This window comes from Brienomyrus brachyistius, chromosome 2 (genome assembly GCF_023856365.1).
Source record: "Brienomyrus brachyistius isolate T26 chromosome 2, BBRACH_0.4, whole genome shotgun sequence".
NCBI lineage: Eukaryota > Metazoa > Chordata > Actinopteri > Osteoglossiformes > Mormyridae > Brienomyrus > Brienomyrus brachyistius.
Genome location: NC_064534.1, coordinates 46,503,245 through 46,525,313, shown reverse-complemented (window position 1 = coordinate 46,525,313; position 22,069 = coordinate 46,503,245). Strand labels below are relative to the sequence as shown.

At 41.4% G+C, this 22,069-nt stretch overlaps 1 protein-coding gene across 3 annotated transcripts; it reads left to right on the top strand.

The window, feature by feature from the left end:
- The first annotated feature begins 825 nt into the window (after positions 1 to 825).
- si:dkeyp-117b11.1 (B-cell linker protein) lies at positions 826 to 20,078 on the top strand. Of its 3 annotated transcripts, none has more exons than XM_048996688.1 (19): positions 826 to 911; positions 3,711 to 3,736; positions 4,079 to 4,107; positions 4,838 to 4,875; positions 7,586 to 7,685; positions 8,095 to 8,174; positions 8,448 to 8,502; positions 9,303 to 9,395; positions 11,454 to 11,482; positions 11,587 to 11,623; positions 11,778 to 11,865; positions 12,494 to 12,524; positions 13,047 to 13,068; positions 15,112 to 15,235; positions 15,706 to 15,761; positions 16,998 to 17,041; positions 17,352 to 17,435; positions 18,265 to 18,423; positions 18,823 to 20,078. In XM_048996688.1, exons 5-19 carry the CDS (start codon positions 7,637 to 7,639, stop codon positions 18,937 to 18,939), a joined length of 1,068 nt encoding a protein of 355 aa, XP_048852645.1. In that variant the 5' UTR covers positions 826 to 911; positions 3,711 to 3,736; positions 4,079 to 4,107; positions 4,838 to 4,875; positions 7,586 to 7,636; the 3' UTR covers positions 18,940 to 20,078. The 3 variants fall into 3 exon arrangements, with proteins under 3 accessions (XP_048852645.1, XP_048852641.1, XP_048852644.1); XM_048996684.1 differs by lacking the exon at positions 826 to 911 and adding an exon at positions 1,567 to 1,741; XM_048996687.1 differs by lacking the exon at positions 826 to 911 and adding an exon at positions 1,569 to 1,741 and having other exon boundaries at positions 7,586 to 7,679.
- The last annotated feature ends 1,991 nt before the right edge of the window (positions 20,079 to 22,069 follow it).

The window sequence follows — 22,069 nt, the reverse complement described above, 5'->3', positions numbered from 1 at the left end:
CAGTCCTGGGGGACCAGAGCCCTGCACATTTTTGGGTTTCCTCTCATTTAACACACCTGATTCAACTCCTTGTAATAATTACCACACAGCTCTTGAGCTGAATCATTCATGGTGGAACAGGGAAAGAACTAAACTACACTGGGTTCCAGCCCCCCAGGACTGGAGTTGGGCTCCCCTGTGCTAGACAGTCCCTGGAACGCATTGCTTCATACTGGCCAGAGGCCCCTGTCTGAAGCCAGGGGAAGTGACACAGTCGTAGAGCCCACATGCATGTGCTGCCAGAAGGAAGACGGTTTGGAAACTGTATATCAGATTTCCTTGGATTCTCAGTAGATGCCCTTGTCGTCTTTTCTGCTTCAGTGATATGCCCAGCTAGAATGTTCAGAAACGTTGTAAGAATTTGGCTGGAACAGCAAACCGGCAGATTGGCCATTATGGCCTGAGACATGCAGCCTGGCACATTCCTCCAAGCACGCAGAATTTCTGCAAACTCCGTACAGTTTGTCACAGCTAACCAAGTGCTGGAAGGTCTTGGCTAGTCACCTTTGCATAGGCTGACCAGATAATCCATGTCAGAGAGGACACTTCAAGCTACTCCAGGTTTTATAAACTACTTTAAAACTGAAAGGCACCTGTGCTTTGCTAAATAGCTCACTTCTTGTGCTTTGACTCCTTTGATTGAAAAACATCCAGCTGTTAAACATAAACATTAGTGGCATATGCATGATTACATGAGACTGACCAATCAGCACGCAGCAAGAACTCTGTGCTTAACTGAGATCCCGGTTCTTTTATTTAAAACGGTAGTTTAAAAATCCTGTCCTAGCTCAATGTGTCCTCCCTGACATGGATTATCTGGTCACCCTACCTTTGCATCGATTTCCCTGTACTCTGTAGGCCACGTCGCTGAGGTGAATGCAGTTATGGTGAATGCAAGGCTCTTACACTCTAATACTTTGATCGTTGCCTGCTAATAATGCATTATATCTGACACAATAAGCACATTGTCACGCTTCCCTCTCATGTCACGGCACCCTAAGTTAGCAACCTGTTCTATCAGTTCAGAATGAAAACCTTAATTGTTCCACTCACATGCAACAGCATATTGCCGTGCAAATATGTAAATATATTTACGGGATTGGAGTCTATATATTCTCCAGGAAGGCATATGGACACGTGTCAGTATTGATTAGTGCATTTTACCGAAACCATAAGAAACTAGATACAATGCAACAGAGAAAGGAACTTGTTCTGGTTCAGTGATATCACTACAAATGTTACCAACACGTTAATATATGTTGTCGTTTATGAAGCTTCGTAAGCAGTTTCGCCATAGTACGGATTGTCCAAGAATTTAAATCGACAACATTTACCTTATAATATCCTTATAATAATCGCTGTTGTTAGTAATCTCAGACATTTAATAAGGAACATTTTGACGTAAAGGCAAGTAATTTTCATTTTAGCTCCTGACAGGGCTAAAACCTTTCTGGGTTTTACTGGTTTTCGCTGACAGTAATTTGGCGGAGCTTTAAAGTCGCCCGAGGCAGATGCATCCATCTGTTCGCAAGGCGACAGCCCATCACACACACTGGCATGCAAATAATCCCAGCCGCTGTACCTGGGCGCTTTAACCCACCTGCCGCTTTCATCCCTCCTTTGTTAATCATTATTTGCATGCGAAACCAGCAAACGCGTTTCCTGATGAGTTGAGCTGAACTTCAGTTCCATGAGCACTATGGTAACGTAACTAGAATTATTCATTCTAAATTATTATTCAAAATGATGTGCTGTGTTTGGGATTAATATGTGCCTGGAGAGCGTCGATTATAAGTATAAAATGCGATGTATAATAATGCAATGCGCTGCGTTTCTACCGGCGTTTCTGTTTCTGACTGCCAGTTACTGCTAGTAGCCGCTGGTTAAAATAGGGTTGTTAAAACTCCTAAAAGAACGACACTAATAGGACTAGACTGATTATAATTGTATTGCTCTGTATTTTGTTTGCATATGTGTTCATTCGTAGGAAGTTCGTGTGAAAGCAGGGTTGTGAACGTAAAACTTTTACGTTATAATACCAAAGCTTTTTCGCTGAGCTGCCGCTGCTATTACAGTGCTCATAATTACTATTTTCAATGCTTAATCTTAGCTCCCCCCCCAATGAACAATATTTTTACTCTCCCCGTAGCGTGCAAAATATGATCACTGTAAAATAATGAATGTGAAAAAGCTTAATTTACGTGCTCAAAATAAGAATTTAGGAAAACCAAAATTCCGTCACTGATCATGGCGACACTTTCATTGCTAAATGCATCAACCTGTAATCTATGACATAATTATAAAATTCACCTTAAACCTTTTCCGTTTATCAGGAACACATTATAAGGAAATTACTTAATTTGGCTTAATACAGATAAGAGAATAGTGGTGTTTATACGAATCTCTGTGGCCTCCCGGATCTTGCTCTCCATGAGACATACAGAAACACATACAAACTAAAAAAAGAGCCTAAAAGAGTCACGTTTCGAATATTTGTCGATATAATTTTTTTTATATAGTTTTTTGAGGATAGAATGTAAATTGTTGTTGCGTAGCCTTGACTCCCCCTTGTGGTGTGTTGTGTACTGCAGTGTACTGCACTCATCATTTTGACAGTTTTGTTTTTGGATTATAGTTTTATACAGTAGACGGTACTTATGACCAGTAAAGTGTGAGAGAAATGGGAAGATAAATTAAACTTGTGCAAGTGACACTTTTTAATTAGTATATTATCTCCAAACTCTTAATGTTGTAGATTTTTTTTCTTCTTTTAACCCTACATGAACTTTTATTTTTGATTGATTTGTCTCCCAAGAAACGTACTGCTGCACTAACTCATTTTTTGCATTAGATAATGGAGGAAATGATTATTATCACTCACATGTATCTCCAAACAGCGACGGTCAGGTTTGGTCAAAATCTTGATAATTGGTCGGGAGGAAGTTGTGACTGTTAAAACTTAACATTTGGATAGGACTGCTTTCTCATGGTATCTCTATATTTTGCACAGTCCAGTGGCCTGTACTACAAAGCGGGGTTACTGGCTTATCGGGGCAACTTGTCGGAATTAAGGTACCACGGTTTAAATGGACTTCATTTTCGTTCACTTACATTTTGCCCAGACTACCTTAAATCTGACAAGTCACCCCGAGGTGTATACACAGAACCCAGACAGCTAGCATGTTTGCCGAAGCCGTATTTGCGGTTAAAGCTGAAGTGAGCATATTCATGCAGGCATCACCAGTACAGGCCCTGGAATCTTTAACAGAGATACATAGCTGACAGTGTGTTTGCTGAGGGGACTGCTGTTAGCTCTGTCTGTGTGCGACTTCAGTTTCTTTGTGACACATTACACTCTGTGGTGACTCTCCTGTCACACCGTTCCACATTTCCCCCGGTGACATTGGGTATCATTACCAGCTTCCTCTTTCCCTGCCGCATTTTTATATGCAAGCTGGAGCATTTGGGGCAAAACAATCTTCATTCATTGATGCCCTTTGTATTGAACCCATATCGTTTACCAAGCAAAAATGACAGTGTTAGTGTACCTTTAATGAAGCTGCAAGGTTATTTCATATAACCGTATACAGGTTCATATAAAAACGCTCTCATTGGCCGGCTTGTGAGTCTGTGTGTGATTCTGAAAGTGCTGCGTTGTTTTGCTTTCACAGAGTTTCTTTGGGAAGTTGAAGAGCCTGTAAGTAGAAATGCTCAAACATTTCTGTTCTATTCGTACTAGTGCCGCCTGTACATGTAACACGCAGGAAGGATTATGGGGAGTCATTCTTAAAGCATAACAGCAAAAGCTCAAGGTGCTACACAGTAAAAGCAAATTCGTTGGAATCCACACCAACGTAGACTTTGCTTAAGAAGATGAGTCTTAATGGAAATAGGAAATTAGTGATGGAAATGATTTTGTTTAGTGATGACGGACAACCAATTCGCTTATAACTCACTCCTATTGAGGAAATGTCCTAAATCATGTTTTTTGTGTCATTTCCTGTGTGCTTTTCCTCTGTGGTCCCCCTGTTTGAAACAGTGGACCCCCAGCTCCACCCAAAAGGATTGGTGAGTCAATTTGGCACTCCTAGAGACAGTCCTCCTCTTTCTGTGGAAGCTGTTTCCTTCAACACTGACATTTTGAATATTATTGTATGTTTGAAAGCACCAGATGGTAGCTTCTTCAGCAGAGCATACACACACACACACACACACACACACACACACATATGTATGTATTCTTATCTTTGTAGGGACCGTCCATTAATTTCTATGAGAACACGCTAATCCCAACAATGACATCTTTAACACCTACACAGCCCTATCCTTAAGCATAAGTACCCAAACAAAATACAACACTTCTGTCATTTTTAGTTTTTGAATGGCAGTCACAGATTGTCCCTTGGAGATTGAAAAAATGGTCCCCACAATGTCAAAATAACAGATTTTGAGCACACTGTGGGGACATGTGGACCCCACAATGAAATATATACATACCCCCCAAACACACACACAAAGTATGAGCTCTGTAGACACTAGAGTTGTGTTTAAACATTTCTACTCCTTGCACTTCCTTCTAGATGATATGGTTTGAATAACTGTTCCAGTTGTTCTTCCTGTAAGCCACCCAGCTGACAGTGTCATTGATCATGTGACACCAGCTAAACGCATTAGTACCAGCCAGTGTGACTGTTTGCCCTAGAAGCTGACTCTCTCGCTTTATCTAAAATGGTGCCACAGTGGATTCCTATTGGTGTGCATTGGTGTGATCAGTCTTCCCTTTGAAACTGTCTTTCAGATAACAGCCCTGCTTATGACTGGCCGGAAAATGAGTTTGTAAGTTTCCAGAAATATCTGAGTACCGTACTGCCTTTTAAAATGTACGTGGAGAGATGGTCACAGATGCATCAAAAAGTCTTGTTGCATTTGATGAACAAGTATTTGTAATGTGTATCAAAATTAAATACAAAATACTGGTGTGAGAAAATGTATTTAATTGAAATACAAGAAATTTGTAATTCTGAAAATACAGAAATACACGTAAAATAGTAATGGTGCATGATCAATACATGTACAATTACAGCCTTAGTAATGTGTAATATTTACAAAATATTCAGCTTGTCAATCTTTCCAATTTTACATAGAATAATAATTTTGTGATTGATATGTCTTACACAGTGTTATGGCAGGAGATGGAACCACGATATGAGAATGTGGGCGTTGGTATCGCGGTTTCGGTCTCAGTTTCAGAATCACCAAACCCTTAGTTTATACCCAATGTATCCCACAGAATTAGTGGGGATGGCTGACAGGGGTTCCGGTGCATGCAGATATGCATGGAAGTGCCTCAACTCTTTCTGAAGTTAATTACCATACTATGTGAATTTCCCACTTTGTCTTACAGTAGGGTGCTGAACATGTGCAAATTCAGAGAAGAACCTTTTTCTGATATATGCTTAAACAAATAAGCAAACAAAAAAATAGAACCAGAGGCTGTGACGCATATAATAAGCAATGTCAGGTTCCCCAGTCGGTTCTCCCTTTTACACAGACTCAGTGGCTATAAAAACACCTACGTTTAGCGGATAGAAATTGACTTTTTTACCTGGGAACAAAAGTAACTAGCCTAATTTATCGCTGTTGGAGGCTTTCATATATGAAAAACCATAAGAGGCCACTGCCTGAGTGTGCCTGTTGAAGTGAATTAGAATGTCACTAACAGGCTAGTAAATTAATTCACAATTCCAGTTCAAAGTTTTGAAATCATTAACAGAGATACACAGCTAACTGTGTGTTTGCTGAGGGGACTGCTGTTAGCTCTGTCTGTGTGCGAGTTCAGTTTCTTTGTGACTTTCCCGTCACACCGCCCAGTGACCTTGGGTATCATTACCAGCTTCCTCTTTCCCTGCAGCATTTCTGTATGCAAGCTGAAGCATTTGGGGCAAACAATTGATGCCCTTTGTATTGAACCCATATTGTTTACTAAGCAAAAATGACAGTGTTAGTGTATGACTTTTAATGAAGCAGTAAGGTTGTTTTATATGACGTTATATTTGTGTCTCATTCCTCAGCGCACAGTCGGACAAATCCTATGTGGGACCTTAGGCAGGCTTCAGCACTACCTCCCACTGAATTGGGCAATTTCACCCTGTTCTGCGTGGTTGGGTGGGGGGGGGGTCACTCATTAACAAAAATCAATTCTATTACAACGGGTCATGATGAAGGAGGGACGGTCCACGTATCGGCTCTCAACAAACGGGGTTTTATTTACAATACAGAACAGAACAGGAGAACCAGAAGGTACCACGAAGGAACATAGAACAAGTATATCAAAACGAAAGCAGGGAACAACACAAGAAACCACAATAAATAACACAGGAAAACTACCACAGCTACAAACACATAATAACCATACAGCAAACAAAGGGTAACAGCCGGAAATATACACAAAAATACCATGAGAAGAAACGGGTATCGGCAAACAATGTCCAACTGAGAGACAAGGGCAGGAATTTAAATAGTCATTACTAATTGCACAAACACTAGAGATTAGGGCAACAAGGAGCAGGTGAGAGGAATTAACAGGAGCTAAGGAATTTAACACAAGGAATACAAGTGAAACAAAACATTACTGAGAAATCTAATGGACACAGGCAGAACTGACTAGAACATATACAGAACAAAGATCTATACTACAAGACAATGATAAAGATGGCTGGGGCCCCTTATGAGCCTCTGGGCTTCAGCCCAAATGACCCTCTGCACTGGTCATGGTGGGAGTGATATCTGTCCCCTGGTTTACATTTTGCCAAGAGCACAGTATTTACTGTGAAATGAGTACAGATGTTTTATTCCTATGCAGAATATCTTTAGTTCATTAGCGTAGAGGATTGTTTTACAAATGACTGAAAATCCTAGATGTGATGGTTAATGAATTGGCTGCAAATCACCTTCCCAGAAGGGGCACAGTACTGCACCACTGTACTACTGAACCCTGCATAATTTCAGGTTATATTCAGTGCTTTGGGCTAGAGTGTTGGCTAACATATTACATTATAATACTAATAATGTTACCTGAAGCCATAATACAGACACTTATGGTTTGTGTAAATACATTGAGCTGTAAAGAAAATTCTTCTGATATGGAATGTTAACCTATTAGCATAAGAAATGCTTAGCATTTGGAAGGCTGATTGGCCATTAAGGAATGAGGCAGCTGGCTTGTGATTCTCAGTCAAATGGTACATTTCTGCATTTACGTACAGCTTGTGCAAAGCCCCTTATTATTTTTCTGATAACCGCAATAAATCTGCATTACTGAACTCCTGTGGTTTATTATTCATGCATGTATTACTTACATCTTACATTGGGCATTGTTTAAATGACACATCACTGTGTATTTGTGCTGTTTAACAGTAAGATGTGTATTTAGGACTTGCTGGAATATAATGTGGATAAAATGGGAGGTACTGCTGACTGCCAATTGGACTGTCACTGCATGTGTGTTGCGTTTGCATGCATGTGTGTCCTGTTGCATGCTGGATAGGATGAGGATGACTGCGATACCTATGAGGCCCCCCCGTGTGAGCGACCTGTCATGACGGTGACCCGAAGGCCGGTGGAGACCAATGTTTACATAGGTAATGGTAGGTCAGGGGTCACTCAGCTTGGACCACACATCAGCCAGGCCTCCCTTTTTCTTGGCTGTGACATCATAGCCCATTTCCATTCTGTATCTCACAAGCACCATATCCCACAAAAACAAAATTTTGAGAAAATGAGCTCCAAAGTTGTATTTATCAAAAAATCAGTGTGCCTATACCCTACAATTGATCATAGGTAGCACAGAGATATGACTTAGATAATAACAGATAGACCCTCAATAATTAATATTGGACACTAAACTCATTTTTGACTGACGTGGGATAGCCCACTTTACCTCTCAAGGGCACATATCATATCAGACTGACCCAATTGTCACATCAGTTTTGTTCTTTTTGTGCAAGATCTGGTTAATTGTAATATTTATAGCATTGATCTGTTTTCTGATTTAAGAGAGATCCTCCGCTGTTGTTCCACCAAGACAGGCCCCACCCCCCCATCCAGCTAAGACGACGCCTATCGGCAAAGTCCCGGTAACGCCTCTGTCGATTGGTCAGCCTGTTCCTGTCTGGCCAATTATAAGCTGTCCTGTCTGAGAATTCACCTCTTTAAGTGGTCCCTGCCACAATATGCTGTATCTCGGACTTGTGATCATTTTGTGTCTATTGCAATGAAATTGAAATACCTACCTGTTTGTATGGCTTTTTGCTCATTGGCATGGTATATATCTGATTGGTACTTGTGTGCACAAAATCGAATGTTATATAACATGCGTTACGTTTTTCATTATGGTGACTTTCGCACAGAAACCGGAGCCACGCAGGGATTTCGATGAAATGCATGTCCAAAGTGCCAGAAAACGTAAGATTTTGCTCTTTTGCACCTTTTGACTAAGCAACCCTTTTGAACTTGTGTTTTCTCCAGGTAAAGTGTAGTGTTTTTGACAATGACATACATATTCAGGACACAAGTAAATTTTATTTTTACTCTAAGAGGATGCAAGTTACATCCAATGCAGTTACGTTTGAAATTGATTGTTATGCGCATGGTGCATTTGTATGCATAATTCAGTTTTATACATTGTTACAGCAAGAATATTCTCACACCTGTGACAATATACAGCAACTCATACTTCCCTCATTGCTTTGATTCAGAATTCAGAATTTCTACTCAGTTTTTCATTTGGCAGTTGCCCATGCCCTCACATTCACTGTGGTTTTCATCTTATGAAAGGAGACATGCTATGAACATCTCTGTAGGAAGTGCAGGATCCAGCAGAGGCATATGAAAAGGGGTACATTAAATACAGAGACAGATAACATCCCAAGGGATCTCCAAGGATACCAGGGAAGCCAGAGGATACTGAACTTAGAATATGGCTGAAAAACGAAGCATGTTGTGTGAGCTGCCAGTGCTCCTCACTGAACTCTCATGCCAGCCCGACTGCTTTTGAAGCTATGAAATTTGAAGCAATATAAAAAAAAACAGTAAAAGTTTTGTGTTGCTTTTTTCCAGTGTTAGGATTTACCTGCACTGGTGACTCTTAATAGGGGGGCACTCTGCACCCTCCAGTGATGGCCGGCCATAGCTAGGCGATGATGAATCTATCTTGTGTACCCTTTGTGTGGTGTTACCCAGTCTTTCACTTACTCCACTGTCAGCACCTCAAGTGAATCGCAAGGAGAAGCCTGGAACGAAGATCCCCCCAGCACGGGCTGCCCCAGTCCCTGTCCCAGTACCCCAGTGTGAGGAAGGTATGAATAGTCTAGTTCTGAGAAACAATCCTGAGTCTCGCTCGAGTGCATGTCCAAACAATGTATGTAGGTTATGTATGAAACAATGCACATTAAACATCAACTGAACTAATCATTACAGAGCATAATGCAGAAGTAAAATCCCCGATACCGCAACAGGGCAACAATGATAGACCTGTGGGTTAGTTGTATATGAGTTCAAATCCCATTTGACAGGCTTGAAATTCTCCTTGAATTAATACTAGGATGACTCGCAGGAAACTGATGTGTTATAATATAATAGGACATGAACATTTAATGCAGAAGTTCTCAGCCCAGTCCTCAAATTGCACAACCACTCCACTGTTTTACTGTACTTTTCCACATGCATAACAGAGCCAGATAATCATCAGCTGTATTTAATTCACTGACAAGTAAAATTTGATACCTGTGCCGCGAGTCTGAATCAAAACATGGACTGGATGAGAGGGCAGAGGACTTGGCTGAGAATTGCTTTTAGAGCTATAGTTTGCATAAAACAGCCTTGTGGGGATATTCCGTCTCTTAAATGAAAGCATCCCTTTGCGTTTGTGCAGGGGAATAAATTATGCAATTTGTTCTTGATAAAACTACTTTGCACAATCATTAAATAATAAATGAAGCATTAATCAATGTGTTTAAGACAACAACAAAGAGGGATGACACTATCGGAAGGATAAATTTCACAGTATCCTCCATCCATCCATCCATCCATCCATCCATCCATCCATCCATCCATCTGCTTCTAATCTTCCAGGTCTCTAGTACAAGTAAAGATGTCGAGATCTTCCACTCCCCAGCCACCTCCTCCAGCTCCTCCAGGGGGATACCCAGGCACTGCCAGATTAGCTGAGAGATATAATCTCTCCAGCATGTCCTGGGTCTGCCCCAGGGTCTCCTCCTGGTAGGACATGCCCGAAGGACCTCCCCAGGGAGGTGTCCAGCAGGCTTCTTAGCCAGAAGCCTAAGCCATCTCAGCTGACTCCCTTCAGTATAGAGAGCAGCGGCTCCACTTTGAGCTCCTCCTGAATGTCTGAGCTCCTCACCCTGTCTCTAAGACTGAGCCCAGATACCTTATTGCGGGAGCTCATCTCCGCAGCTTGTGAGCAGATCCTGGCAATCCTTCCCTCCATTCTTCCCACGCTTGTAAATCAGATGCCAAGATGATTAACTTCCTTCACTTTAGGCAGTAACTCATCCCCAACCTAGAGGGGACAAGCCACCATTTTCCAGTTGAGAACTCTTACCTCGGATTGGAGGTGCTGATCCACACTTCAGCCACTTCACACTCAGCTGCAAACCACCCCAGTGCACACTGGAGGTCACTGCTTGATGAAGCCAGCAGGATCACGTCATCTGCCAGAAGCAAAGGTGCAGTCTTGAGGTCACTGAACTGGACCCCCTCTGCCCCTTAACTCTGCCTAGAAATCCTGCCTATAATGGATTTGTACAGAATCAGTGACATGGGGTGGTGGAGAGAAATGAGAAATGCAGAAAAGTATAGTGAAGCATGTCTTAACTTCTGGATGAGCCGAGTTTTCTAATTCCGGTTAAGCTCTACTTGCAGCTAAGAGTCTCTTCCCAGCTGAAGGCTAACAAAGGGGTCATTTTATTGAAGCCTGGAACCAGGGAAACCTGTCAGGCGGACAAAGAGCCAGGACTCTCTACTGCTGCAGATGCCCAGCAGTCCAAACAGGAAATGATTTTGCAGCCTATGTTTTCACTTATGATTTTTTTAAGGACTCAAAAAATGGCCAAGAATCTTCTCTAGAAACTGACGTCCAGAGATTTCATAACGCATTTTTTTTTTGATCTGTGATTTTTAACCCTGGGCTGCATGCAACTTGATCACAGCAATCAAACTCGGTCTAAGTGCTGTCATGTGAACGTTATTCAGTTTGGTTTAATTAAAATGCTAATGGTTCAAAGCAGTGTTTGCACACTCTGTTCCACCAGGGTCCTGGATGATGCTGTAACTGTAAATTTAATACGTGCTAAGACAAATATGAGAGCACTTATCTGGCCTTCTTTGTTTTTCAGATTTGTACTTGGACCCAAATGAAGGACAGGTGAGTACCTGTTCAGCCAGACAATGATCAAAACTAAAAAAGGCTTGCAAGCTGTTTTGTGGTCATAGGATAATAATGGCCACGTTCTACTTCTCTGTTTGCAGGAGGATAGCGACGACCTTTATTTAGAGCCTCATGGAGGTCAGCATTAGATGTTTGCAGTCTTACTTCCTGGATCATTGACCACAGTCCGTTTAACATCATGTTCAAGGATTTCTTCAGGATGCTGTTACTTGGGCAGTGTTGGCTTCTCAGACGGCGCATGGGTATAAAGGCGGTTTCTGTTTATCTGCAGCTTGTCCCTCAAGTTCCCCAAATACTCGGACCCCTATGTGGATGCCCACCTCTCCCAAAACCACATCCTATGAAGCTCAAGCTCCCATGTAAGAAACATCTGACAGGATCAAACCTATTAAAGGGGCCCTATTATGCTTTTCCAGTATTTCCCTTTCCATCAGAGTGTTGTATAGCGTTATGTGCATATAAACTATCTGCAAAGTCTTAAGGCCCAAAGTTCACACCAAAGGGAGTAACTCACACTACAGAAACCACTCTTCTCTAATCTGCCTGAAACACCTTATTGGAATTCCAGCCCTTACTTCTGTAACATGGTGAGGTCACCTCGTAACACAGTCCTTATTGGCCACCTACCAGCAGGAATCTCTGCAGGCTGCAAGAAAGGGATGGAACGTGTAACTAGCCAATCAGGCAAGCTGGCCAATTAGAGCACATTGGGTTCATCAGGGGTGGGGCTTAAAGTTCTAACAGAGTGTTTCAGACAAATACAGTTCAGAGTTATACACAGATGTAAATCTATTTTAGTAGACCCCACAAATAAAATTATGAGTAGTGAAAATGAGCATAGTAGGGCCCCTTTAAAATTATGTTTAAGTGGATCATTCCGAGATTTTCAAGACTAAATCAAAGTGTCTGTCTGTAGACAAACAGATATTGTTCTCCATTTGAGTCTTGTGTTTGAATGCTCACATTTCTCCACTGTCTGTCATTCAGAATGAAGCCGCCAGTGCCCACCACCAAGGCTGTAAGTACTTCCTGAGGAACACTCAGACACTAAATATTTGTCTCCCATTCATTCAAATGAATTTAATGCTGTCAGCTGAGGTTTCTGAATCAGGAATCCCAATCAAGGCAAACCTTACTATACATAAAACTAATTAAAAGGAAATGAAGAGTATTGTGTATCTTTTAAATGAGTGGTGTTTTATACTCAAGTGAATTGACTTTATACTGAATGCCGGCTGAGTCATTAGTCTTCAGCAGACAGCCGAAGGATAGCTTGTTGTTTGTGCTTTAGCTCTGCATAAGAACTCCTCATTTGTCCTGCTATGGCAGCATCCCACAGCTCTGTAGCCCATGCAGCTGGAGCAGTAAGCGTGGGGCTCTGATTGCCCAAAGAGCTGAGGCGCTCATATCTCTTCATACATTTGCTGAAAAGTTGCCCTTCTGAAGATTAATGTTTGTGTTTATGATTACTTGTTTGTAAGCATGCTGCTATTTCCCTTTGAATGCCTGTTCATAATTTTTGTTTTCTCATTTTTACCAGAATGCAGCCATGCCAAGTAACGGTAAGAATCCTAAAAAAAATATGATGCAAATGAAAGGCCACCTGTCCATATTCTGACTGCTTATCCCGGTCCGGGGTATGCGAGGGCCTGGAGCCTGTCCCAGGCAGAATGGGGCATGAGGGTGGGGTGCAAATCCTGGGTGGAATGATAAAAGGCCATGTCTATCTTTTTTTAATTATACTCGAGCTGCAGCATATATTTAAAGTAGAGTTTTACGTGTTACTCTGACCTATTTGAAGTCTCCTAACAGGGGATTTAGTAGTAGATATGCAGTTTAACATACCTTATCAATCAAGCCATTGGGGGGGGGGGGGAGTATTTAGCCCCTACTGTAAAGGTTGCAAGTATTGGTTTAAGTGTATGGGGCATTTCAGAATATCAGATCAGGTACATCTGTTTTCTATGATGTGGGAAGCACAGGGCACACCTTGGTTGGTCATCACAGGGAACACACTCACATCAGGGATGGATTATGGGTTGTGTGGGCCCCTGGGCAAAACGTTTGCGAGGGCCCCCCCCACCACCACCACCACCACCACCAGCACCACCACCACAACCACCACAATTCAAGGGCCCTTGGCAGCCAAACGCCCTCCCTATAGGGTCAGGGACCCTTGTAGGCAGAGGATCAAAGAATATATATATATATATTAAGATGAAATTAACAGCAAATTAACAACAGTTTTTAGCTGCAGAGCTGTTCATGCTGACGCTGCCTCCAGTCTGACACACATCCCCATCAGCAGACTCTTGATATCTCTCTCTGACATGTTCTGCCAAGCTGTAATGACAGCCTTTTTCAGCTGTTGCCAGTTTTTCAGGTTTCATCTTCATTTTCTATCTGTTACAGTGAAGCACATGTTCAGCTGAAGCCTTCCCTTTATGATGAGCTCATTCACTAACTGTGCAGGATGCCCTGGTTCCTTGTGCGTTACAAACTTCTACTCAAGGAGCTTGGAGACTTTTCTTGGATATGGGACGACAAGATTTTTATGTACACTTTGGAATCCATATCATCATCACTAACATCATCAATGAAGAGCAGTGATCCAAGCCAGTGACAGTCATAACGTTGCCTTCTCTATGCTTCAGAGACGAGGGATTAGTGTCATGTAGCAAAGGACAACCCAGATCCAGGCTGCGGGCGAACAGACCCCTCGCAGGTGCATTTATTGTGGGGAGTGTTTAGCTGGATAGCACACGTGGGCAGAGAATGATGACTGAACAGGGAGCACAGGACTAAAGGGCGCTGTGGCTGGTTAACGAGAGGACAGGGATAAGAGGCACGACTAACAAGCTCCTGGCGCAGCTGATTGGACACCACGCCCAGGGAAACGCAGGGATCAGACAAGCAGGGCAGGGCTGGACATGGCAGTTAGGGTTAGGATCATCTTCAGTCTGTCCTTTTCTCCTTCTTTCCTTTTCCGTTACTCTGCTAAGGTTTACAGTATCTTCATCTCATCCGTCCATGGAACTCTGCTCTAAGAATCCTCTGGTACATCTTCATATTTCTTTGAATTCCAGTCCAGCTTTTGTGATCAGCTTACATCCTGCAATGTAGCTGCTGTGTTTCTCCTTTTGAAGTCTTTTGTGGATGATGGATCGTAATTCTCTGACTCCTGCCCTCTTCGGATTTCAAGACTGGGACCACCACCCCTGTCTATCATTTCTTTGGTTGTTATGTTTGCTTATTTCTCTGGTAGTTCATTTCTTTTCCAAAATATTCCATAAGGTTGATTTTGCCATCCTTTGGCTTTGCTCTGCAATGGTTCTTACTGGCATTTGGCATAATTGATAATTCATCATAGTTTTTCTCTTAGCTTATATCTCTTGTCTCAAAACCAGACTCCAAAGGCAAACTCCGGTGGCTACAGTCCATCCAGTATTCACAGCCCTTCTGTGTCGGCTAGGAAATATCATGCCAATAAAACGTCCTCCTCCTGCCTGTAAATTGCTGAAATGATTTAAAAAAAAAAAAAAAAAAACTCTTTCGTGACTCACTAGTGATGTTGAATGCAATCATCAGTCCTCCTTTCTCTGTTGTGTCCCATCCAGTTCCAGTTCTGCCTCCTGCCCATGAAGTCAGGCCCCCCCAACCAAAGCGCCCCCCTCGCATCCCAGGCCTGAAACCCCCCATTCCATCCCCCCAGAAGGAAGCAAAATCCAGGTGAGGGTAGCACCGTTTTGACCTATGCATTTCTTCTTATTGAGTTAAATTTTATTTCTATACTATTAAAACGTTTTTGGGGGGGAGGTGGATTCTGGCATTAACTAAGATTTTGGAAGTGTTCCATGGCACCCGATCTTCAAGGGCCCCTCATGTGAAAGTGTTTGCAAAGCCATTCAGCTCAAACATCTAAATGCAAAATGTTGCCCAGATTTATTTAATGCCTTCTGGAAGTTATCATCAATGGGCTTTGAGTGTAAAAGAACAATCACAGCAAGTGTTCCCTGGCACTCTGTTTTAAAGAGCACCTCATTGGTGTAGGGGTATGATTTTCACTGGTTCCAATCCCCAGCAGAATCTTGCTCTACCTTAAATCAGTAGTAGGGGGTTTAATGTTTCAATTCAGAACGAATTCTTCCAATATTCCCGGCAGATGAAAAATGTGAACATAAAACTCTTTTTGAATCTAGCATGTCGTACAGCCCCCCACCTCAGGCAGCCATGGAGTGCCACACGGCAGTTAAAGGTGAGTGTCCTTTGGGGGTGTGACCTAAAGCAGCTTGCATGCTGTCAGCTGTTTGTCCAATGTGTTTGTGAGGATTCTTCAGAGCTCTGTAAACAGCTGACTGTCTGCATTGTAGCTGAAGGCTGTTGTGTCTTAATCCACATCATTCGTTTTTTTTTTTTAAGTGCTTGTTGGCTCTGTTAGACTGAGAACATGACCATATATACAGATCCGAGAGTACTGACCCTTATTCCTACTTAGCTCTTTATTAATTACTTAATGAATGAACTTGCTCAGTCTAAGCTGAACTAAACATCTTTGGCTGTGGGCTTTTTATCACTGATTCTTGTTGCACCACACTTGCACTGATATAGCAAACAGACGAAGGACACATGTAAGTGTGAAATAAAACTAGCATAATGAAACATTTTCCTTTATTTCATTCTGACTGAAATCTAAACAAATCCTGATACATTTGTTTTATCCTTGTACTTTTGTTTTATACTTGCACTTTAATTGATTAAAGCAATAATTAACTAATTAATAATTCATTAAAAATCTATGCATTATTTGTATGAAAAATACATGAATGTCCCAGGGAGCACACACAAAAAATTGTAGTCCTTCCCTCTGCTGTAAGCTGCTTCGAAGCAAGTGTCAGATAAATTACTTAAAATGAAATTTACATTACATTTACATTTACAGGATTTGGCAGACGCCCTTAGCCAGAGCGACTTACATAAGTGCTTTGAGACTCTGCAATGAATTTCCGATGCTAGCTCAATAAGGACCCAAGCTATGAATACTATCTCTGAGAACTCCATTGAGTAGTGCAGAATTGTTTTTTTTTGCGTTTTTTTTTTTTAAACTGTAATTAATTACAAATGTAATTAATTAAGGGAATTAATTCAATTAATAGAACAAACAATTGCATTAATTGGTTTTTATTAAATAACATTAACATGAACATTAATTAACTGGCAGTAGGGAACCTGTGGACCTATATTTCTGGAATGAACTAATTTAATCTGCGCACCATTACAATGTGTTCCATAGCCATACGTTTGGCTTACATTAAAAAGATAAGTTCAATGCATCAGTTAAGTTTCGGTTTCACCTGATCTAAATGTAAAAATTATCCACAGTTAGTCTATGAGTGTAATAGGTTTAAAGTCAAAGATAGGGTGTATATCTCATGTAGTAATACTCAGCTATTGGAGCACTGTGACGCTGTGTCATTGTTTTAATCTGGTCTAGGTAGCCCAACTGCTGTGAGGCCCCCCCCCATATCAGGGATAGAGGTAAACACCTTTTGCTTTGGGAATGTCGCTATCAAGAAGGACTCTTTCAGCTCTTTGTCCTGTTTTAATTTATATTAAATGATTTAAATTTCATTTATTTTCCTAAAATGGGATGTGTTCCATGTCAAAACAATCACAGTGATGTTATAAAGTGAAGACAGAATGTTAGAGCAAATACATGCATCATCATTGCATTATAGATGGATATCATGATTATTTCTGATTTCTGGAATGCAGTGTGATTTTGGGTGATGCGGTTGTCATGGTGCCAGTGTCTGTGACATAGTTCTGATGGCTGGGTGTCCCACAGGCGTCACGTCTACTGGACATGGAGTGGTTTGCTGGGAACTGTGACCGCAAGGAGGCTGAGGAAGTGCTGCACACGGTTAACAAGGTGGAACTGCAGGGAAACACACACACACACACACACACACACAGTTATATGGATTATACTGAAATGCATACATACACAGCATCATACTATACTGTGCAAAAGTCTTAGGCAGTCCAAAGAAATGTTTAAAGCTGTTTATCTGGGTGGTAAGTGTACTTTGGCTTAGAACAAAAAACACAATTTAACATTAGAACGTGCTAATTAAGAGTAACACAATAAAAACTAGTAATTTCTTCTGTTTTCTAAAAAGTTACTGATATCTAGTTGGATGGCTAGATGAACACCGCTTCAGTTCCCAAACTTTTCCTCAGGGGCACCTCAGCCATTGCATGATTTTGATCAATTTCACCAACAGCTCAATTAAATAATTAAATATATTGGTTTAAAGAGTCAGTGACAGATTGACTAGCTATGTGAGGTGTGCTAGTGGCCAAGTCAAAAAATACATGGCTGCACTGGACGGTCGCTGCAAATACTAGGATGATTTTAGCAGAGGTTCTGAAATGGCTAAGCTGACATACTTTGACAGGCATAATATCATAGTTTTACACCTACATGAGGATAATCTAAACATCATTTTCTTTGCCTGCCTAAGACTTTTGCACAATTCTGTATATAGAAACACTGAAATGCAGACATACACAGTCATGTATAGAAACACTGAAATGCATCCATACATTATATACAAGCTATTTAATTCACACTCCTCAGTTATTTGCCTGTTTTTAGTTGCAGGATAGCTTCTTTGGTGTTTATTAACCTCAGGATGACTGAGCTTCATGTCCTTCTCCTTATTACACCCCCTACTGGTGGCGTTGCGATGGTGCAGGATGGAGCCTTCCTGGTACGCCGCAGCTCAGCGCAAAGCGCGCGGCAGCCTTACACACTGGTGGTGCTGTACCACGAGAAAGTCTACAACATCCCTGTACGCTTCCTGGAGGAGACACAGAGCTATGCCCTAGGCAAAGACGGCAAGAAGTCTGAGGAGGTGAGGGAGGAACCAGAAAGAGGGAGATCCAGGCATTAGCCAAAGAAAATAGGCGAGAGAATGACAGGGAGCATGACAGAGCTAAAGAGATGAGGGCAGCATACTACCTTCCTACAAATAGCATGGATTGAAAATGCATGTCTAATTATAAGAGTTGCATGACGCTTGTAACCTTAAATAGATCATTGAGGGACAGAGCTTATGGGCTTGTATGATTTGACTTGTTCTATGGCATCAGGCCCAGGGCTAGTCTCAGATCACTAGAAGGGTTGGGTGACATCATTAATTGTTGACAGGCAAGGGTGAGGGGAATCTAGCCTTGCTGAGGAGAATTAGGGACAAGGGAGGTGTTTATAATATCGATTATACCACTTTCTTCTAATTTCCTCTGTGTTTCAGTTTTTTGGAAGCCTTATGGATATCATCTCTCACCACAAGAATAACCCCATCGTCCTGATCGACAGCAAAAGCCAGACGTCTCAAACCACATATCTCAGCCATGCTGTCCGTCCATGACACAAGTGGCTCCTTATTTCCACACAAACACCACTGATGCTGTTTCATTAATGACATCTATCATGCATTGAACATCAATACTCTTATAATTTAAATAGACTCTGAAACTTGGAGGGCTGGATGTCTGTCTTTATACATTAGCACAATGCCCTTTCACAGCATAAATAACCATTTACGTACTGACAGAGTACAGCCTTCGGTACGCCCTCAGATGGCCATATAATTCCAGCAGCTATACATTTATACATAACTTTAGTGTCCAGTGTACTTTTATATTTGGGAGGGGAAAAAAATAAAAAAAATCTTTAGCACAATTTTAATAGCTTTATAGACTATATTGAGTATGACGGTGTTTAAATAAGTAAAACGTGATCACAGCCAATTTTTCCTCACATTTATATAATGGTTTAGACAGGGCATGTAATAACTGACATGAATAAGCATGGATTTTATTATCATTTATATATAAATTAATATGATGATACTTTTTTGGACTTTATCATTTTGTGAAATGCTTTTCATGTCCTTCTGGAAGTATGTGCCATGGGCCCCTTTGGTCTTCATGCTCTCTCACCACTTTTGTACGTGCAGGTCCCCTTTTGTGAAATGTTAGCATTGTTGGTGCAGAGCTGCGGTCTGTTCCAACAGCCCTGCATTTGTATAATTTGAGTTGCGGTTGTATCCACAGCATGGGGTCTGTTCTGTTTTCATTTGAAAGTACCTGATTTAAATGAAAGTTTCATCTAGATCATAACTTTTGACACTGATAGTGGCAAATAGCCTTTAGATAAACATAACCTTTCTAAATACACAGCATTTTGATTAGATGTGAATATTTAACTTATCTATGATTTGATTATGAATTATAAATTACGAACTTATTAATATAGCTGAAAACTTCAAGGCTCACCATTCCATCAGTATAGAAAACTGTCCCATTTTATGGGCAGAATGAATTACAAGAGTGTTTTACATCGGCGAGTGTCTATGTGGAATTCTCTCTGCAGTACACGAATATTCATTTGTAATTAGTGGCTCACCACTGTTTGTGCTGGTGCAGGTGCATGGTCATCACTCTTTTCATTACTTCTGGATTATAATCTTTTAAAGCTTAAAGTATAAAAAAATGAAACACTCTTGTTTTTTGTCTTTGTAGATCCTTGTAGTTGGTGGGAAATAAGCCAAAGCTGTCTGAGTAGACACACTTCACATAAACATGGTCATGAGTCTTATTTGAGATTCCACATGATCAAAAAACCAAACAAGGCAGGAAAACTTAATGTAACTAAAGCTGATCTCCTATTGATTCACTATTACAGCATTTAGTGTTATTTAACTTTTTTCTTTATAAATACAACCTGTGATTAACTGATATTTTCTAATCTGATGCTAGTGATCAATTACCCAGGTGCCTGGTTTATTAAATGTTCACTGAATGAATTAACCAGTAATAAGCTTCTTCACTGGTCTTTAAATATTGAATTATATAACCAGTGACTACATTGAAATGACCCTGACTAAGATGGGCCACAATGGATGGATGATAAATGCACTGCATTTATATAGCGCTTTTGTACTCTTACGAGTAAAAGTGCTTTACATTTCATGCCTCACATTCACACACCGGTGGCAGAGTCTGCCATGCAAGGTGCCAACCTGCAGACCGGGAGCAATTTGGGGTTCAGTGTCTTGCTCAAGGACACTTTGATGGGATCAGGAGGAACCAGGGCTCAAACCTGCAACCCTCCAGTTGCCAAACAATAGCACGACCTCCTGCGCCATATATCTGGATATATAGAAATGAGAATTCAATTGACTATTATCAGTTTTTAGACTGACGACCAGTTTATTCTAGTTTATCAAAAAATAAACAATGGGAGTGATGCAAAAGCATTTGAGTGTTTGAGCAACAAACAAGGTAAGATTTTTTTTAAAATTTATATCATTCCATCCATTCACTCAGCCTAAGTAATTAACAAAGATGATAATTAAGGCACCCTGTGCCATGAGGTGGTTTTGATGCTGATTTAGACACCTAAAGTCTGCTACAACTCCAGAAATGTGGTTGCACCCATGCAGTTCTTACACACTTTACAATATTTTCAGGGAGATATTAACACATTATTCCTTTGCTCTCACACGGCAGTCATGGAATCCCTGCTTAATGATACTTTCATTTGAATTTTTATTACCAAATCTGCAGGGATAGTAAATCCAACAATGTGCTGGGGGCTCCGGTTTCCTTCACAAAAGCGTGCAGGGCAGGTTGATTGACAAGTCTAAATTGGCTGTGTGTGTGCAACCTTGCGGTGTGTTGGCAACTGCCCAGGGTTCTTTCCCATCTGTGCCCCTTGTTCCCAGGATAGGCTCTGGTCCCCCCTGCGAACCCAATTGGGATGCAGCAGTTATGGTGATGGATTGAGATCTAGATGAATGATATGGAAAGTTTAGGCCTAGATTCTCCAGAAGACCATGTGATTGTTTTACCTCTGAGGATATGGGGTAGGTGCAACCAAATAAAAAAATGTGTAGGTGAGGAAGGGGGAGTTTTCCCAGTTCATTCTATATAAGTATATGTACGTGTTTGCTCAAGAGTTAATATACACCACGTGTGTACTTTTAAAGTATAGGTGAGAATGACACTACAGTGAACAATCACACACTACAGTATTATGACATTAAAACTGGCACACAACCAATTGCCCTTTTAGGAACGCAACATGGCACTTAGCTTTCAGCCAGTGAATGGGCTGTCACATAGACAATAGAGGAAGACATCCACATCGGCTAGGCTGTACGATCAATGTCTGATACGCTGATATTCGCCCAGCTGCATTCCCTATATCCCCTGCACTGAGTATGCAGAAATCGGAAGAAAGGTTGGGGGGCTTGTCACGTGCCTTGATTCCGACGTTGAAAAGGAAGGGGGAAGGGGCTGCGGAAGGGTACAGCTGGGCATCCGAAATAAGAATTCTTAAATATTCATCGAAAACCACGGGGCTCGGCCGATACAGCAGATGGTGAAAAGCGCAATGTGGCATCACAAAGACAAACGCAACGCTGCGGCGTGACGTCAAATCCAGGTCGATGATTGTCAGCCTCAGCATCTTGCGCGGCGCACTAGTTCGCT